Consider the following 20,608-nt stretch of genomic DNA (forward strand, 5'->3'; position numbering starts at 1 on the left):
TTTCTGACAAGCTATACATGAAAATAGGAGAGAAATACTTATGTCGATAAAGGACAAGATAATTTAGATAATTTGTCCATTTACTTGAAATAAAAAGGTTTATCTTTTTTCGTTTTGTTAAATAATAACGATGGAAATAAAATTCAACGTAATAATCATATTTTCATTTTTAACATTCTGTTTTTACCAGCCTCCTCAGTGAATGACATATGCATACTGCCATGAATAAACACACATCAAATAAACGTAATGTGTAATTTCATCAAGATAAACATATAATTCAAGAAAATCTGTGTTTGCTCTTCAGTGTACGGTGAAATGTAGTAGAACTGATGATGTAAAGAGGCCCAGCCCCCAGAGGCCGCCCCGGATGATCTATGGCCCGTGCAAAGGTCTCCGGGGGTGTTCGAACAATTTGTACTTCCCATCCTGGTACACTATCACACATCACCACTTGTTACAAGATCATGCCATGTATTATTATTAGTCCAGTTGCTGGCACTGCATAGCAGACAGTGTCCCTTGAATCTCGGTATCCTTCCTGAAATGTATTAAGAGTGTCATAGTGGCATAGAAGCGAATTAGCAGGATACAAATCTCGCAATGTGTATCATGATCAAAGTCTTCAGATTTTTTGCCAGTGTTTACATAAATTTGAACTTGATGCTTTTCTAGTGTGTGAGCATCACACATGTCATGGAAATAGCTCAGTTTGCAAAGGTGCTTTTACCTGTCAGGCTTGCGGACACTTCAGAATGCACAAATTTCATGTCACAGACTGAATGTTTGTACTTTAATTTGCACTGAGACTAAAACAAAAATTTGTATGAACTACATATTCAACACTGTACATTAATTACATGTATTCTGTTTCAAACACAAGATGAAATACAATATCACGCTAGAAGCTTATGCAATGATGTATTGGGTTCACAGAAGGTGTTTGGATTGTTGAAAGAGGTTTTACCTGAGGGTGTGTTTCCTGGTACAGTCGAACATGCCTTAGAGGCCACCTTTCTATAGCAGCCACCTGTTCTATACAACCACTAAAAAAAAAGAAGAAAAAAAAATCCCTTTGAGAAAAAAGCCATGTTAAATAAAGACCCTGTCTATAGCAGCTACCTGTCAAAGCAGCCACCTTGTTTGTCCCCCCTCAAGGGAGTCCCTTAGATGGCCACTATAGACAGGTTTGACTGTACTTTATACATTGCTTCTCATTACATGGAGGCATTTGAAAAGGAATAGTAACAAATAGCCCTTCCCTTCTATTTTTCTACAAAGGTACAGAGCAGACATGTACATGACATTGTAGTGGTGTATACAGCCTCAGTATTGCATAATCTGTATTCACTCTGTCGTTATCACTGGCTCCAGTGTAATGTCAATAGTATTTGAGATGCCAGGCCTAAGAGGGATATGAAGTCTGTGTCTGAATCTTGAAAAGATGATTTAAGCTATGGAGTCATGGTCTGTGGTATTTATAATTATTCTAGTCATGTTCTGCTGGCATCCAGACAGTGCTTGAAAACTGTACTATACATGTACAAGGTACATGATGTATTTATCGATTGCAGAATCTTAAGAAGTTGGTAGGGTAATCCCCAAATCTCCTCACCTGATTCTAGTTCATTTCCTTCTCCATCAAGAGAAGCAAGGAAATCGCTGCCTCCTTGGAGGGGCTGCAGTCCAGAATATATTTTGATTGTACACATTCCCAGGATGTAAACAGTGTAGGATGACATCACAGGGGCCCATGTGGAGGAAGAGATTACTCACCTAGCAAAAAGGTCAAAGAGCCCTGATGGATTGTCCTAATTGAGTAGAAGACATATCGCTACCCTTTTCCCCTTAGATAGTGAGGTTACCAAGGTACATGAAAGTGGAGAGGGGAGGGGGGAATCTACCCATAATTGATGGTGCAGATCCCTTCTGAATATCAACTGAGGGAGAATTTGTCCTCAAATTAACCAGTACTCTTACAGATTTCCAAAATTCCCATCAGTTATAAGCAGGACTCGGCAAGATCCCATGGGAAGTAGATCAAACTTTCGGACAATAAGCAGTGTGGAAAGCAATGAGTCTCAGATCCTACACTCGATTGATGGCACCGTTGACCTTCCACCCTTAACAAATTATGACCATCTACGTACAATGTATGTTGATGGCACATGAATGTCTAATAATTGGCTAAGGTCAGTGAAAATGAAAGGTCCCGATTTGCACTGATAGCCTTGTATACATGCATACAATGTATAGTGTTATTCCTCTGTACACACAGAACTCAAATATCTCCTTTAATGCGTTTTATTGTAACAGTGGAAATTTTAAAGTGAGTAAATTCTAGGCTTGGGTTGGTAAGATGAATGTTGCATGCTTTTTCAATTCCACAGAATCAAAATGTAGAAAAGTATTACATCATAACACATACTAGCAAAAAATTTGCATGCATTTACTTTTGTGCTAGTTTCATGTTGCGCAAAATGCACAAATACATGTAATTTCCACACTGCAAAAGTTTCCACTTTTACAGTAATCCATCTGTTCAGCTACAAATAATGTATCTGATTGGCTCCATATCATCTATTGGTCAATCAATGTCCATACTCAGGGGAAGTCCTGAATGTCCAGCAGAGGGTCTCAGACCTGGAGTCCACTCTCCAGGCTGTCCTACAGGAGAAGAAGCTACAGGAGGAAGACTTTGCCCAGAAGAGGGCAAAGTTCAAAGAACTCTACCTGGCAAGGGAACGTGAGTACACTGCACCCAGGCATGTGCTTTATTGGGCTGTGCATCTCTGTAACATCATAATCGGAAAAGCTTTGTTTGGCTGGCTTTGTGCAGATGCATTCTTTGTTTCCTTTCCCCCTCTCTCTCTCGCTCTCTCTGATTCAAAGATTCTGTGTTGTCATTAGGGGACTTGAATTGAAGATACCATTAATGTTTCTTAAAGCAAGTCAGTGTGATAGAAAAAATAGAACTGTAAAAGATAGAGATGACAACTTTCATTGTTTATTTTCCAATATTTCCAACCTTCTAGACATAATGTTGAAGTATGCACTAGATGGAATTGAAACGAAAACAAAAACAATATAAGACATCTAGTTCATATTTACTCATTATTCATTGTATACTTGATGGAATTTAAAGGGATTGTATAGTTTTGGTTGAGACCTAATTTCAGGCTTCTAACATTTTTTGGTGAGATATTGAGACACTTCTTATGAAATATGAAAGAGCATGTAATTCCATGAGGAATTCAATGTTTATTTGATAAAAATTGGTTTTGAAATGGCTGAGATATCCAAAACAGAGCGATTCTAATAAAGTGTGGGACCCACACTTTATTACGATTGCTTTGTTTTACTTTGTTTTTGGATGTTTCAGTCATTCCAAACCCAATTTTCATCAAATAAACTTTGAATTCCTCTTAAAATGGTGTGCTCTGTACTATTTTGAAGTGTTTTCTTTGTATCTCACAAAAAGTTAAAAGCCCAATTCTCATCTCCACCAATACTGTACTATCCCTTTAAATAGAAAAAAAAATCAGTATTAGACATCTGGCTTGTTTTTACTCACTACATGTATTTATTGTATACTTGGCCAAAAATTGAGTTATTTCTCCTCATGGAGTCATGTTTTAATTCTCCTTGTCTATTTGTTTCCTCTCTCTTTCTTCAACTATGGCAGAGGAGTTAATCAAGGAGGTGGAGAACATCCGGGAGGAGAAGAAGAGACTGACGGAGGAGCTGGCCGGCCTGAAGGCAGCCGCGGCTGTGATTGAGAGCAGCAAGGAGGATGAGATTAATGAGATCAGACAGAAATGGGCCGACGAGGTGGCCTCTCTTCAGCAGATTGTCACACGTGAGTTTGGAAGAGACTTTATATGTGTGATGGCATCCCACGTTGCCAGACATCCCTGAAAGAGGATGGATTTGATCCGATTGAATTGATTTCCCTTTGTAAAGGAATGATTTATGATAGATTCAACAATAAAGACATCAGATGATATTTCATATCAGATGAGCTAAAGTGTACATAGATAATGAAATGGGTGCAAATGATACAAAGAAGATTAATATAGAATCCCAAAGCACAAGGATGCATCACAAAAAGCTTCTTGGCTCTGACAAGCATGTAAAGTTGGAATATTTAAAGAAGAACTCCTAACACCCAATCAACTGATGTAGATGGCAAGAAAAGTAATTAAAAGTACTGTTACTCTAGAACTGCACAATGAACTTCCGAGCGTTGGTGATATCCTGGAAGGATCGTATTATACTTGAGGAAATAAAAAAATGATAATGAGCCTGGTTGCAAAGTCTGCACAGCCTCGGGCTGATTAGAGTCCTGAGGTGCCTGACATTCCCATTGCTTCGCGCACACAGGTTGATTTGGTATGCTGACTGGCATTGACTGGATAACCCGTCTTAATACCATGCTATGCTGTAGTAGTCATGATACAAATATTGTATTATGGCTTGATTTCCATAAACAGTCTTTTAAAAACCAGAGTATGTGATGAGAAAAATCGCTGTACCAACGCTGATTTACAGACACGGCTGCCATCACTGCGGAAGAGACGGCCGTGACATACCAGATGGAGAGGGACAAGCTGCTATCGCTGAATGAACGGCTCACTCAGGAGCTGCAGGAACTCAGCCAGAACCAGACGGGAGGAGAAAGGTATGTCCCTGGTATCCTCCTCTCCTCCTCCTCCTCCTCCTCCTCCTCCTCCTCCTCCTCTCCTCCTCTCCTCCTCCTCCTCCTCCTCCTCCTCCTCTTCCTCCTCCTCCTCCTCCTCCTCCTCCTCCTCCTCCTCCTCCTCCTCCTCCTCCTCCTCCTCCTCCTCCTCCTCCTCCCTCTCCTCCTCTTCCTCCTCTTCCTCCTCTTCCTCCTCTTCCTCCTCCTCCTCTTCCTTCTCCTCCTCCTCTTCCTCCTCCTCCTCCTCCTCCCCCTCCTCCTCCTCCTCCCCTCCTCCTCCTCCTCCTCCCTCTCCTCCTCACCCTCTCTTTCCTGTACCTCTTCCTCCTCCTCCTCCTCTTCTTCTTCCTCCTCCTCCTCCTCCTCCTCCTCCTCCTCTTCCTCCTTTTCCTTCTCCTCACCCTCTCCCCCACACACTGCTTATATCTTCTGTCTCATTTTGCTTTGCAGCTGCCTGAATTAATGAATTTCATTGCCATGGTGTTGTGTTGTTGATTTATTCATATCTTCTTTTGTTTACACCCCAATTACCACATGCTTGCATTGTTTTGACATACTTCTTTGAGTAATTGCAGATGGAACATGTATAGTAGTATTAGCTATGGAAGCAACTACAGTCAGTGTTGTAAAAGTTACGGTGGGTGCTGTAGTAACTTTGATTTAAATACTACAGTTAAGAATTGCATGAATCTGTCACTTGGGTCACAATGTATGCGAGCATTTTGATGATTACTACTCATTGCAGGAACAATGGAGACTTTAATTAATCTTCAGGCGTGATGCTTAAGTTAAAACACTTGTCAGGGAAGAAGGAAACAAGTGGGAAACAGGCAATCATGTGTCTGCCTGAAGAGTGACCTCCCTCTAATTTTAGCCAGTCATGTGAGTAGAGTGGCTGTGAGGGGTACATGGCAGGTCACTTTATTGCTTGAGGTGTTATATAAAGTGGAGGTGTGAAGACAGAGCCATCTAGGGGCTTACTGCATCCGGGCTATTTGTGTGGCTGTCCTCTGACCGTTATGTCTCTGTTGGTATTGAGTATGTGGGGCCTGCCGTGGCCAACTTCCCTTGTTAAGTGCAAGCCACATGACCGATAGTGAACCTTTAGATTAAGTTTGTCTTGCTATTATCCAGCCTTTACAGCCAGGCTCTGACAACCTCTATGGATCATTCAGATTCTTATTTAGCTTCAAAGTCTGACTCATGTCTTCACCTTGTGGACTCCTTGAGAAAATAGTATTGATTAATAGAAAGATACATAGTACCTGTGAAATCATTCATAGCGACTACAGCAACCAGCACTCTGGCATGAAATCTAGTTGGTTTTTGTGGTGATAGGAATAACAACTTGCCCATTTGACGAGATTGTTGAATAAACTAATGTGGATGACACATAATTTGCATTGAATACTTCTCTAAATTTTTGTTTGTGTTACTACTCCTGTTGTGCAGAATCTTTGGATGTTCTGTGGTTCTGTTTCAAGAAGCAATGTCACTTTCTTGAGAAAGGAGAATACATTTGTCAAAGTAGTTTTAAAAACATTTGTGTATTTGCAGTTCTTTTTGTGATTCAGTTGTTATTCCTATAATCAATAACATTATTTATGATATTGTTTAATTATTTTTATCGTATTGTTGTGATGATGATGATGATGATGATGATGATCATCATCATCATCATCACCATCATTATCATTATCATCATCATCATCATTTGAGGGGATCTGGAGGGGGCAAAGAGAAGCTTCTCTTTTCAAGGTAGCATGAGAAAAAGTTGTTCAGCTGCAATGTAAAGAGATCGCAGTGGCTTTCCAAATATCACCTCCACCATGGCAATTCCCTGTTCCCCATTCACACGCAGAGGGATGACGTCATCGGGCAGCGCCAGCCTCCTGACCAGTATGACCAAGTCCTTCCGGAATCTTACCAGTGCCACCAGCCCCTCCCCCACCAGGGAGGAGAAGCCCCCGCCCCAGCACCATCCCCCGCCCCGCCCTCAAAGTGACAGTCTGGAGCAGAGTATGCTGAAGGTGAGGTCACGCTTTCATGCCTTTTGCACTCCACTGTAGAGATCAGTTACGAAGACGGCTGTAAGTCATCCCAAGCACAATCCCAGAGTTGGCCAGAGCTGCAATGCAAGCAATGCAGCAGCCAATTTTCTAATCAAGAAATTGCTGTTCCAGTCTCTGAGCTGTCTCAAAGAAAGCTGTTGAAAGTTGATATGACCTCGGTGTGATGAGCAAAGCGCTCATCCAGATGTCATCTTTTTAATTGTAATGCCCTTATCTCTGTCTATCTATCTAATATCTGTCTGCTGTCTATCTCTGTTTAATTCTCAATAAATGTTCAAGTATTCACACCTAATGTACACAATTAATTGATCATCTCTTTTAAAGCCCATCTTACTCTCCTATGTACTACAGTGCATGTATGTAAACCTACCTGGTATATGTGTGTATACATATCTATGTATGACATAATCATATATGATATATGATATATGTCATATATCGTCCCTTGGGTGACAAGACCTCATATCTCAAAATCATGAAATATCTGAAGAGCGAAAAAACTTTTGCGTTTTCGCAATATTTTTGTAAAATATCATCAATGCTGACATCAAATGTCAGGTAATGCAGAAACGTAGGTTTGGATTACGTTGATAATTGTAACGTTTTGAAACGTAAATCAGTATTTTTTACATTTAAAGATTGGGTTAGGAGGTTTATTTGAATAAATGCCAATTGAGATAAAAGATCTTGTCACCCCAGGGAGGATGATTTAAAAAAAAAAGAATAAGGTAGAACAAAAATGAGTGATGTATCTTGATAGATTAGATAGACAGATAGATAGAAAGATTTGTAGATAGATAGATAGATACAGATAGATAGATAGATAGAGAGAGAGATAGATAGAAGGATGGATAGATTGATAAAAACAATAAATTTGATAGCTAAATTGTATGTGAACCGCTTCAGGCTCAGAAGGACACAGAGCTCCTCCGCGCAGTGGTTGTACCTCTGGAAGCTGAGATTGAGGCCCTGAAGAACAAACTGTCAGATGCCACCAATGAGAACAGATTACTTCACTCCAGGCTAAAGGTAGGCAGTCTCTCCCTTCTTCCTTCCCACTTCTTTCTCCTAACCTGCTTGGTCTTTGGCAGAGACTGGTGTTAAGATCCTATTTTTGTGATCTTCCGTTTTCTCGCAGGTATTGTTACCGGGAGGTATTCTTTGAATGCATTTATCAACTCACTTCTGGCCTAGAATTAAGGTTTCCAAACAACTTACAGGGAGATTTTGGCAGTTGATATTAAAGCAAAGCTGTTTGATTATGGGGTTAGAAACACGTTTCTGAAACGCCAGAAAAGTTCAGTCACAAACGTGTTTGAGCCAGAAACATGTTTGTGTGGAGAAGATAAACGCAAAGTTGTTTTGAAATGCATTTATAACTCGGACCTGCTCATGCCAACCATTGCCAATTACACATCTTTGCTCCTCAGGTCAAATTGCGTAGTGGGACTGGGCAGTGACAAGGCCTCCCTCTCAACTTGAGATAGAGATGATAAACGCAACAACTTTAGAAATATTCGATGCGAAAGGCCTTGCAAATGTGTTGTGATAATGGGTAATGAAACGTGTTTCAGAAATGGGGAAGATAATACAAATATGCAGCCTTGGGTTGCCTCCTGGCTTGTGTGTGATTATGAAGCAGTGACAGGTTTGGGGAAAAAAGAACATATCATTCTGCTGTTTGAATCATAGTGCCCATATGTGTAGATCTCTTATCCAAGTTATTTACAAATAGCCTTAGTGACATCCATTGTGCTAAGCATTTCAAAGACCACAAGTTGTAATCATGATGCATCATACTTGATCAAAAGCAAACCAGTGCATCGTAGCATAACAAGAACACACTCTTCAAGGGTCCTAGCAGTGAAACTGAAAGTTAATGAGTGCAAATTACTCCACTGGCGCTGAATTCTGCCTTGGAGTATACTGGAGCCTTACTTGATTTTTAGGTCCCTAGACTCATGGCATCGTGCGATGTATGCGTACAAATTAATGATCCCTCAGCTATGATTTTCTTCTCTCTCACTCTTACGTTTTTGGCACCAGAAAGCAACAGGTGGCAAAGACATCAGCGATGCAATACCTGTGTCAGAGAGCTACCGGAACGAAGTGACCAAGGATGACATCGTTGCACTGAACGACAAGGTGAAAAGGACTGGAGTGGAAGTCTAGCACTTCGTATTCACTGTGATGTCTGAGAATTGAGAATGACAGTGTGACAGTCAATAGTCTCATGTATGGGGATAGGAGGAGGGTAGTTTTCAATTCATCTGTTTTCAAATGTTGTATGAATTGCATATCAAGTTCTAAAAATGATTAACCTCAGATAGGATCATGAAATTAAAGATGATCAAATATATTTCATCGGAAACTTATTTTTTTTCCCATAATTTGAGTTTCATTTGGCTTTAAATATGTGATATAGCTCACTCAAGTTTATATTAGTTTAGCTGACCTTAGTTTGGTAGTTTTATTTAGTTTTGTTTATTTTGTTTATTCTACTTTTGTTTAGTTTAGTTTGATGGAGTTTCTCCTCTCTTCTTTTGTTGTTGCTGTTCGTCTCTTTCCAATTTCACCTGCTCTATCTCATTCGATCCTTCTCTCTTATTATATTTCCTTTGTGTAGATCAAAGACATGAACAAGGTATTGGAGATAGAGAAGGCAGCGAGGGTAGACCTTGAGCTCTATGTAGCTGTGCTGGACAAACAGAAGAAGGTCATGCAGGATGAGGGAGACCAGATGAGGGATCAGCTCAAGGATGGTGAGAGACTCGGAACAGAAATCAGTGTCATTCACACAGAAAAAATAGTGGTGTGTCAATCATGATCAAAATACCCAGACTTTTTGAACCATTCCAGATAGACAGAAATATTCCATTAATTGCCAGTCACGATGGTAAAGCGGCCAAACTGTGCATGCCCTAAATCTACCGCTGTATAGTGACCCTTGCCCTTGTGTTGGTGTGCTGTTGTGGTGTGTGTTTTGAATGATGGGATAGAAAAATCTAAAGATTTTTTGCTCCTGTATTCACACACTTGCTGTGTTGTGAATTATAGTGCTCTTTCTCAAATTATCAATTAAGCTTTCTTTGGATTTGGATCGTGATACTGATTGTGCTTTTTAGTGAGCTTTCTATGTCCACCCAGGCAAAAGTCAGGAGATTTGTATCTCGTCAGTTCGTGTCAGTGTGAATCCCACTAGCATTAAAATTCCTTGAGGAATGCTCTCCTCCGCCTCCAGTTACAATAGCAATAATTGATTACCAATAAGCCAAGGAGCTGAGGGTTCGTCAGATGGTCATCTAGAGTATGTCTGATCTTTGTTTGTTCTTGCTTTCGGGCAAAGGTCAATCATAGTCCTAATCTTATGGTTGTGAAAGACACTCTCATCATTGAAGCCATATCATATTATGATTTGTTTATGTGCACATTTGTAGTTAAAGTTACTGATACTTACATTTCTTTTCCTCCTCCTTCTTTCTCTCCTGTTGCATTCTCCCTCCTTCCTGCAGTGTGCAAGATCCTAGAGCAAGAGAAGCAGGCCCACTCCCAGCTACAGCAGACCTGGCAGATGGCCAACGACCAGTTCCTCGAGTCCCAGCGGCTCCAGATGATGGACATGAGGCGCATGGAGAGCGTGCTGACTGAGGAGCAGCAGCGGCAGATCCAGGAGATCATGAAGAAGGACCGCGAGAGGGAGCAGCAGGAGGAGAAGGTGCGGGCGCTGCAGGAGAAGCGGGAGAGTATGGAGAAGAGGCACTCCAAGGAGGTGGGTTGCTGGTTCCTGGTTGGATCATGACTTGGTTGGATGCTTTGCTGGATGATACCCCTTTGGGTGCACCAACCATGATTGCCTGCCACAGGGACTATTAGTTATCTATAATGTCTTACATTCTTATGACGAGCAGAATGTTTATTTATGATGCACTCACTTTGTCCCTTCAAGCATTTTCTGCATTACAGTGAGCTGTCTGAAAAGAGGCAGGGTGTACAGGAAAATGGTAGAGGGGAGAAAATGCAAGTTTTTCTGAAAATTGTCTGAAATGTTAGATACATCTCCACTCATGTTTTTTATTTTGTTCTGATGATCTTTGTAATGCTCTCTTCAGAAAACTCTTTGCACTGTCATAGTTGCATCTGATAGGCTTATAGTATGAGAAACAATGGGTGACTGAGTCCTATGTATGGATGTGAATGTGGAGGTAAAGTGTTGCATTAATATTTGTGTGTGTGTGTTTTCACTCATGGAGCTGTCCGTGTGATAGATTGTCTTTTTGTTTTTGTCATCACATGTAGCAAGAAGTGGCTGAGTTGACGTCTCCCGAGTCCGGTGTTTCAAATGCGTCTTCCTCCTACCTCAGCCGGGATGACATTGAGGACAGCGACGATGCCCTCCTCGTCCCGACATCGGTGGACACGCCCATCAGCTCCACCCCTTCCAGGAACCGCATCACCTCTGCCGACTTTGCAGGGCCCAACGTGGACCCCGAGGAGCTCCTGCAGTTTGACACAGTGGATGCGGGGCATGGGGCGGGGTCGGGTATCGGGCGGAGCCTGTCTGAGATTGGGGCCCAGAGCGGGCCAGACAGTTCAGGGATGCTAGGCGTGAGCTATGACACCGTGTCATTGTCATCGGCCATAAGCTTGACGGAAGCACAGGAGAGAGCAATGTCTGGTATGTGTCATGTGGCAAACTATGGAACGCTGTCACAATCAAATGCAAATGTCGTATCTTTGAAGCAATACCTGAATGTTGTTCCAAAGATTCAGTATACTTTAAAATAAAAAGAACAAAATTATAGAACACCAGTTTTCCCAAACAACCAGTGTATTGACAAGGTTTCTTTGTCTTTTCCCCTGTAGAGCCACGAAGTGGTGTTAGTTTGGAAACTTTGACCATGCATGACCAGTATACCACTCCATGATACATGAGAAACATGCATTGCTGATAGTTGATGCAAGAGATTGATATGCTGCTTGCACCTATTGAAGAAAAGTAAAGAAACGAAAAGCAAACAGGGAGAGAAATGATTGACATACCACTCCTATTGGCATACCAATCATTGGTAGGGTTTTGATACCTTTCTTTTGTGAGATATAATTTGCTCGTATACGATCAAGATGTCTTGTGATAGTCATCACACAATATTACAGGATATGTCCTGGCATAGGAACCTAAATTCTTGATGATATCACCGGTTGTTTGCTGATGGGCATCAAACTGTTCATAGAGATGTTGTTCTGACCTCCTACCCTGTACAGGAACACCTGAATCAGAAGAGATGAAGAGTGTCCTTGCCAGCGCCCGGTCAAAGACTGACCTTCACTCACTCCTGGCCGGAAAGAGGATTGTCAGTGACACAGAGTGGACAAAGCTTCAGGACGAGGTGTGTCTTTCACTCAGCGTGGTGCCTTTCTAGATCATAGACCTATTTTAACACCTAACAATGGATTTCTCAGAAGAGCAGCTAGGGATCCATGAGAGATTATTCCGCCTCTCCTGTCAACAACCACATCAACAATCTACTTGTTTGGTATTCAAGGTATTTGAGAACGAAAACAACAGCAGCTTGCAGAGTTCACCAGTCTGAACTTGACTGAATCTTGTGAGGAGAGATACAAACCAGCAAACAAAGATACCGGTAGATCTTCAGTATACGTAGATAATCTGAACATCTCAAGAGCTGCTAAAGATGGTGATTATGACATCTGCAGCGAACAGGGGCAAAGTGGCATAACACAAGGGCAAATAAGCGAGGTCATTTTGATAATTCAAGCATTATTTTGATATTGCAACACCTCATTTCTTCCCCTCTCAAACATGGAGGACTATGCCCTTTACTATAGCCTGTAGAGAACTTCTCCATCCACCACCAGCCACTCACACCCTCTCAAAATATGATAATGATAATAGAAAGTAACTGAAAAAAAAATTAATGCCTCAATATCGATTAGAATGATTTCTAGAAGTGTCTAAGATTGATGATAATGACATTTTGTCTCCTTTTCTCCTGCTTTCCAGATCCGGTTTGCCCGTGAGAAGCTGGGCCGGCCGTGTGACATGTGCACAAACTATGAGCAGCAGCTGCAGGGAGTTCAGACCAAGTACTTGGAGGCCACAGAGTCTACCAAGAGCCTCAGACTGGTAGGCCATGATGGACCTTGCTACTATCACTCTCTCATATTTTATGCATGCCTTTAGAACACAATGGGTGTTTTTTTTCTTTTGTTTTGTTTTGTTTTTGTTGTTGTTGTTGTTGTTGTTTTGATGAGCAGGAAACCCTGCTAGAGGCGTAGCACAAATCATGAAATGGTGATAAGGATCCTTATCAAATGATTCAATGACCAGTCTTTTATTTTGGTGAAAGGTCCAAATTTATGGTTTACAGAGCAATGGTATGTATTGACTGATACTAACAACCGCTTCACCTCCTGTGTTTCAAACTATTCCAAAGTTACTGTCAGATGAATATTTCTTACTAACACCCTGTGTGATGTGCATTATTTATATACTACTGCATGCTAACTGGACTGAAATGTGTCAAACAGGAATGGGTAGATTGAATAGCTAATTACAAGGCCTTCAGGGGCAAAAAAAAAAAAAAGAAAAGAAGAAGAAATATATGATTTCCATACATTAGTAAAACTTGAAGGAAATGGTTAGTGGTCATTCTTTTTTATTTTCACTTTTGACAAAGAAAAGGGTTTGACAGTTGTGCGGAAGAGATGATAAATTACATAAAGTTATTACAAGATGAGATGGCTGGCCAGTTTTTTGTTGTGAAAGTAAAAATGTATGTATGCATGAATGTCCATTGTCTCACATTTTGTACACAATAGTATGCATGTCTTCTTTCCTCGTGTAGATGTTAATAACGGTAGTCGTAAATGGTGTATTTGTAAGGCGCTGTTTCTACCTTCATTTGGTGCTCAAGGTGCAGTAAAATGGTACTATTTATTACGTAGTTGATTTACAAGACCAATATAACATCAACAAGTGCCCGCAGGACATTGCGTAACAAAGCAAATATAAATGAAAATATAACCATTGTCTAATCATATTTATTAATTCCTGATCACATAATGATTTGTTCTCCTCCAGCAACTGGAGCAGGAGATTGACAATGTGCTGAGGGAGCAGAAGATGCGGTCAGAGTTGGAGGAGAGCCTGAAGAATGCTGCTGAAGATGCACAAACTCAGGTTAGACACCGGTCCTGGTATCTTTGCAACTCAGTATCACTCTGTAGAAAACTACTATGGTCTCAGTCACAGGTGTGGGGTCCAACCTCACAGATTTTGCCTCAATGGACAGATGTGTTTGTTAGAAATTGCCACTTTACCACTAAACCTTTTCCAATATTGGAGTTAGGAATATCCCGTTGACCAAGTATATTTTCCTCTGTGCTCTAGCCAAAAGTTCAACATCATATTCTGCAACAATCTGTGATGTGTGAAGTTTGGATGCCACTACGTCTATCCTTACACAAAATGTCATGCCATACCTGTTCTTTGTACATCAGGGTGGAGTCTGAACCCAGGGTGCCTAAGTGGAGTAGAAACTTTGGAATCCATGTCGTATTGTATTACAGCAGTGAATCCAAGACCATTGTTGCAAATATTCAGGCTCTCTTTTCAAAATGATAGAAAGACAGCGCATTATCTGTCTTAATGGTGACAATCTCTCTGTCTATCGTATCTGTTCTGAATTTTTCTTTCATTTTATGCCAATTTGTTGTCCCCGCCGAACGAGTTCGAGCAGGGGACTATGAAACAGGCTCCGTACGTGTGTGTGTCCGTCTGTCCGTCTGTCCGTCTGTCCGTCTGTCCGTCCGTCCGTGTGTCCGTGTGTGATCAAAATGTTCAAAATGCTACTCCTTCGCCATTTCTAACCCGATTTTGATTCTGTTTGCTTTATATGATAGCACTACATGGGAGCTGTGAAACTTCTATACAGAATTTCAGTTGTGACCTTTGACCGTGACCTTTGACCTATACTGTACATTTTGCTTCAAAACGCTACTCCTTCGCCATTTCCAACCCAATTTTGATTCCGTTTGCTTTATATGATGGCACTAGGTGAGGGCTTCAAAACTTTTACACAGAATTTTGACCTTTGACTTCTTTGACCTTTGACCTTGATTTTTGACCTATATTGTACATTGCCTACAAAATGCTACTCCTTCGCCATTTCTAACCCGATTTCGATTCCGTTTGCTCTATGTGATGGCACTAGGTGAGGGCTTCAAAACTTCTGCACAGAATTTTGACCTTTGACTTCTTTGACCTTTGACCTTGATTTTTGACCTATATTGTACATTTTGCTACAAAATGCTACTCCTTCGTCATTTGTAACCCGATTTCAATTCCGTTTGCTTTAAGTGATGGCACTAGGTGAGGGCTTCAAAACTTCTACACAGAATTTTGACCTTTGACTTCTTTGACCTCTGACCTTGATTTTGACCTGTATTGTACATTTTGCTACCAAATGCTACTCCTTTGCCATTTCTAACCCGATTTCGATTCCGTTTGCTTTATGTGATGGCACTAGGTGAGGGCTTCAAAATTTCTACACAGAATTTTGACCTTTGACTTCTTTGACCTTTGATCTTGATTTTTTACCTTTATTGTACATTGGCTACAAAATGCTACTCCTTCGCCATTTCTAACCCGATTTCGATTCCGTTTGCTTTATGTGATGGCACTAGGTGAGGGCTTCAAAACTTCTACATAGAATTTTGACCTTTGACTTCTTTGACCTTTGACCTTGATCTTTTTACCTATATTGTACATTTTGCTACTAAATGCTACTTCCGGCGGGGACATATAAAATGTATTACGCACCGCGTAATTTCTACATTTCCTTGTTTGTCAAGTTTTCATTTTCTTTCGTCATTTTTTTTTTCCATTAGAGCACTGTATTAATGAACATATTCATTCATTCATTTCCATTTATGAACATAAAATATACAACAATCAAAATACAATTGCTTTATTATAATTTATACATTTTGAATGGAGGGATCATAGAAAGCACACAAGAGGCTTGTTGGAAATGATGCCATACAAACAATCATTACATTTCAACTGAGCAATAATCAGACAAAAACTTATTACTATTATATTATTATCATCATTATCATCTGAATATGTAAGATATGATTCCCTTGATAAGTTGATGGTTTCCACAAAAGGAATGACTGCTTTGAAATAGACTTGAGCAATAATCAGACAAAAACTTATTACTATTATATTATTATCATCATTATTATTTGAATATGTAAGATGAGATTTCCTTGATATGTTGATGGTTTCCACACAAGGAATGATTGCTTTGGAATAGACTTGAGAATGCATCATACTCATGAGACAGATTACACTTTTGAAGTATTCACTTCATCAAGCTCTATCACAATATGAGAATTGATGGTAGTGTATGTTGATATGTATACATGGTTGTGCTAGAACAGAATCTACATAACTAGAGCATGCCAAATTTATGTTCCCCAGATCACCACACTGACCACCAAGAATTCAGAATCGGAGCAGCTTCTGTCCACACTACGGCAGCAGTATTTGAAATCACAGAGTGAAATACATTCCCAAATGGTAAATTCATCTTCTCTTCACAAACTCTTTCCCCCTTTTTTAAATGGTAGTTATTACATGAGCATCCTCTAAAATGTCCTCTTTATCTCAGCAAGTTGAAATTTTAAAAGTAATATGCAAAAATGAATGATAATGTGGAATATAGTATTATGTTGAATCTAATTTTGCCATAAACGACTGATAAAACTTCTTAATGATTGTTGCAAACTGTGTTTGAGTAAAACCAGACAAATTCCAACATCTCCCAGGCCTGAATAATGCATGGAGCCAGTACATTCAAATATGTACCGTCTCTACCAATGTTGCTTTTTTCAATCATGTAGCACATGCGGCTGCTGTGGGTTAGTATCGTACGTTTATTATGAGGTCTGTGTTATTGTGAGTGGTGTTTCATCCTTTTTCTTTGTTTTTTCTTCTCTTCGTAGCAAATTCTATTTGAATCAAGAGAACAGCTTTATCAGGAGGTAAGTGGAGTTGTTAGGCACCTGTGAGGATTTAGATACTGTATAGTCAAATAGTAAATACTCACGTTGAAAGAAACTGTGCAAATACATCTAACTAATGATTGATTACATAATTCTACCGTAATCTTAATCACATGGATGAGCAACACATATAAAAAGTACAAACAATTTCCAAAATGTATCAAAGGACCACATGTCCTGAAAAGGACTTACTAAGTATGACAATTTGTGTTTTCTTTGTACACAAATTGTAATTGTTCAAGAAATTGTGGGGTAATGAAGTTGATCACCGGTAATATCTGATATTCTATGTGTGATATGGGTTGCAATAATGTAAACTCTAATATTGTTGTTTTGTATCCCCATGTACGTGTCTAAACCTGCCATTCGTTTTGAATGAAACGGTGGACCTGGTTCTTTTGTATATTTGTTATTCTCACACTTACTTGAACTTGAATAAAGTCATGATTAAACAACATTGGAACTATTTAGACAGATCGACAGTGTGATCTTCCTCTTAAATCCCGCCTTTCATCGCTTGTTTGGAATGTATTTTAAACATATTTATGGTGCCATACAAATGCTGTGAATCATTGATAATCTGGAGTCGTAGAGTGAAATGACTTCACCCGCCAGTGAGTTTACACTGCATAGAATGATGAGATGCTCAATGATTTAGAAGCTATCATTTGTATTTTCTTCTCTCCCTCCTCCATGAAGGTTACAAAACTGCAGAAGGAGAATGATAGTTTGAGTGCCAAGAGATCCCTCCACCAGTCCATCCAGAGTTCTGAGCCATTTGTCTTGCCCGCAGCACTAGAGGTAACTACATCACCGTGGAATTGAATCAGATAAAAAGTCTCCTCTTGCAGATATTTCCACCAGTGCACCAGAGGGAATCCATGGCAGGGCAGAGCAAGTTGGCTCATTCATAAGTGGTAGTGTGAGACAAAATAACTCATGTTAAAATCTTGGTAGAATCTCGGTTTTCATCTGTGTTGTGTTTTTATATAATGTAAGGGATATTTGTTTGTGGCCTATGGTAGAAAATGACACAATGACACTTTGATAATGTCAGAGAGCAATTACTGGTACAAGCTTTATTGAAAAGAGTGCATAATTCTTTAGTTGAATGTAATTTCCTTGAACCAGTTGTGTGTGTGTTTTTTCCCTGTAAATGTTTTGGGGCATTACCACCCACTATCCTAAACCCCATCCTACCCCCTTCCCCTCCCACACATGCACACATAATGTCTCGGCAGTGATAGCTTTAGTAATATTACTGTGCATGCTGGGTGGTAATGTTATGATGCGTTCACACTCACTGGTTTGCAGGAGCTTGAGAGGCTGTGCCTGAAGTACCGCGAGGACATCATTACTGTGCGTGTGAATGCAGACCACACAGAGAGCTCCCTGAGGAGTGAGCTGAGCTTCACCCGGGAGCAGCTGGAGTCGGAGCAGCATCAGCGCATGACGATGGAGGACACATACCAGACTGAGCTGGATGACTACAAGGAGGAGCTGTGTAAGAAAAGAGATGGATGGATGGATAGATAGATAGATAGATAGACGAGACAGTGGATAGATAAATATTATGGGAGGATAATACAGTTACAATAATGGGTAGATGGATGGGTTTCAGTTGATATGTAGGTAAATGGATGGATAGATTGGATTTGCTTTTGTTAAATTTACAGATGAACAGATTGAATGGCTGATTGTTTGTTTGGATGGAAGACTATGTGGATAAATGCCAGAATTTTGCATGTTACAAATGTACCTGAGGTTGACTTGAAGCATGTAATGGCTGTTTTAACTTGGAGAATATAAATTATGGTAACATATCACATATTGATGTCTGATTATTTTGTTGTGATATGCATTACTTGCTTTTCTAGATTCAAATTTTCTCAATGGTTTTTCAGCAGTGATTTTGCATTTTGTTTGAATTCACTTGTGTAATGGTTTTGTGATGATGGCATAACAAACAACAATGATGAGTAATGAATGCCAGTGAAGATAACTGTGCCATATTTTGTTGTTGCCAGTGATGCTGCGTAGCTTGCGGGAGGAACATGAGAAGGAGAAGAAGGCAAGGGCTGAGGCGGAGGACAGCTTGAAGGAACTCCAGGACTCCAAGAAGACGCTACAAAGCAAGTCTAAAGAGATCATCACAGCCCTCAAGGACCAGGTGGAGGAACTGGGCGTAGCAAAGGTGGGAGTTCTTCTTCTTCTGGTTTAATCTGCCTCCTTCAATCTTGAAGATTCTTGCAAACTTTTGGTGTGTGTGTGTGCATGTGTGAACCACAGTGGTTGAAGTGCATTGTGCAGAGTACATACACAGTGCGAGTAAATACAGTCCAGAGACTTATCCACTGCCTTCCGTCAGTCGATGGCGGAAGGCTTCCAGGGATGTTGCGGTTACAGTGTTCAGTGGTAGGATGTTCCGTGTTCTTTCTAGTGTTCTGGGGAAGGAAGACATTTTCTGGTGTTCTGATCTCTAGCATAGTATGACATCTTGTGCGTTGAGAGTTCATGTAGGTGCGGCAACTGGAGTAAAGTAGGGACTGGGTTAGGAAGTTTTTACAGTAATTGTGTAGTTCCAGCCATCTTGACTCTTAAGTATGACAAAAATGCACAAAGTGTCATTATAATTTGTGTGTTTTTTTAATTGTTTTCTCTTGTTTAGTTGGGGGATTTTTTTTCTGTTTTAAGTGACTGTGTTATTCTGGTTTCCTGGCATACTTGCTTGATGTGGCATTCAGAGATTTTTTTATTGTTTTTTTCCCATCATTCATGGTGAGGATAAGGGAAGGTGATAGTGATTTGATTATCATAATCTGGATTTGAATATCACAAGCTGGATTTGATTATCATAAGCTGTGTTTGCTTGTGCCATAGCGAAACGCTATGATTGAGACGTGCAATTAATGCTAATGAGGATGTGGGTGTTTGGTTGCCCCTCGTGACACCTAGCTCAAGCTGGAGACAGACCTACAAGAGCAGAAGAGCAGAGTGCAGAACCTACAGGCAGACCTGGTCAACTCAGAGGCCGTTCAGATGGACTTTGTGAAGTTATCTCAGTCACTACAGGTGAGTCAACTACAAAATAATGCAATGAAGATGGTCGGTGCTCCCTCGGTGAGCATTAATACATCATACATTTTATACTGCAGTTTATTTACAAATCTTTACTTCGTTTCTTTTCATGAAATAATCAGAAGAAGATTCATTTGATACGTTGTTACACTTCGAATTCAGAGTTTTTGCAATGTGTCATGAATTATTATTTGTTAAGGGGTAATTATAGTTAGTATATTTTGGACATGAAGTAAATTTGTAATGATACTTATCTACAAAGAAAAGGAGAGATTTGAGACACTGACGTCATTGCGTCAAGTGATTTACATGTATGATAGTGTCCAATATCACTGTGTCTTCAAAATAATAAGATACTTGAAACCTACAACTTCCAGCTTTCATGAAGAAATCCTGGCCCAGTCAAAAGTTAGTCTGAAAAGAAAGAGTAAAACTTCATATTAAACCCAGCAGTGAAAATTTGATTAAAATCAGATAAAGAATAGGGAGGGTATGTATGAAATTGCATGAAGTTTCACTACAGTAGTTTTTGCAAATCAGTTCCCAAACAGTTAATATGATTATGCAAAAGAAAAGGAAATGTTATTTTTTTTTTTTGTACTTGATCAATAGAAACATTGTATGTTGAAGACATCATTAACTCACCATTTGCATATTCATATTGACT

The 20,608-nt window shown here is 40.1% G+C and overlaps 1 protein-coding gene across 1 annotated transcript in view; it reads left to right on the top strand.

The window, feature by feature from the left end:
• The window catches only part of LOC139717870 (rab GTPase-binding effector protein 1-like), a 60,075-nt gene that overhangs the window by 36,067 nt on the left and 3,400 nt on the right, over positions 1-20,608 (top strand). Inside the window, exons 9-26 of the mRNA XM_071629359.1 lie at positions 2,609-2,746; positions 3,686-3,859; positions 4,552-4,681; positions 6,561-6,729; positions 7,678-7,800; positions 8,818-8,916; positions 9,398-9,533; positions 10,284-10,540; positions 11,068-11,446; positions 12,034-12,158; positions 12,794-12,916; positions 13,874-13,972; positions 16,280-16,378; positions 16,804-16,842; positions 17,563-17,664; positions 18,178-18,367; positions 18,891-19,063; positions 19,825-19,935. Coding sequence (XP_071485460.1) covers positions 2,609-2,746; positions 3,686-3,859; positions 4,552-4,681; positions 6,561-6,729; positions 7,678-7,800; positions 8,818-8,916; positions 9,398-9,533; positions 10,284-10,540; positions 11,068-11,446; positions 12,034-12,158; positions 12,794-12,916; positions 13,874-13,972; positions 16,280-16,378; positions 16,804-16,842; positions 17,563-17,664; positions 18,178-18,367; positions 18,891-19,063; positions 19,825-19,935 — 2,666 coding nt within the window. The remainder of the gene's footprint in view (positions 1-2,608; positions 2,747-3,685; positions 3,860-4,551; positions 4,682-6,560; positions 6,730-7,677; positions 7,801-8,817; positions 8,917-9,397; positions 9,534-10,283; positions 10,541-11,067; positions 11,447-12,033; positions 12,159-12,793; positions 12,917-13,873; positions 13,973-16,279; positions 16,379-16,803; positions 16,843-17,562; positions 17,665-18,177; positions 18,368-18,890; positions 19,064-19,824; positions 19,936-20,608) is intronic.

Source organism: Diadema antillarum, unplaced genomic scaffold (assembly GCF_040938485.1).
Source record: "Diadema antillarum isolate AM-2024a unplaced genomic scaffold, OU_Dant_1.0 scf00000084, whole genome shotgun sequence".
Classification (NCBI taxonomy): Eukaryota; Metazoa; Echinodermata; class Echinoidea; order Diadematoida; family Diadematidae; genus Diadema; species Diadema antillarum.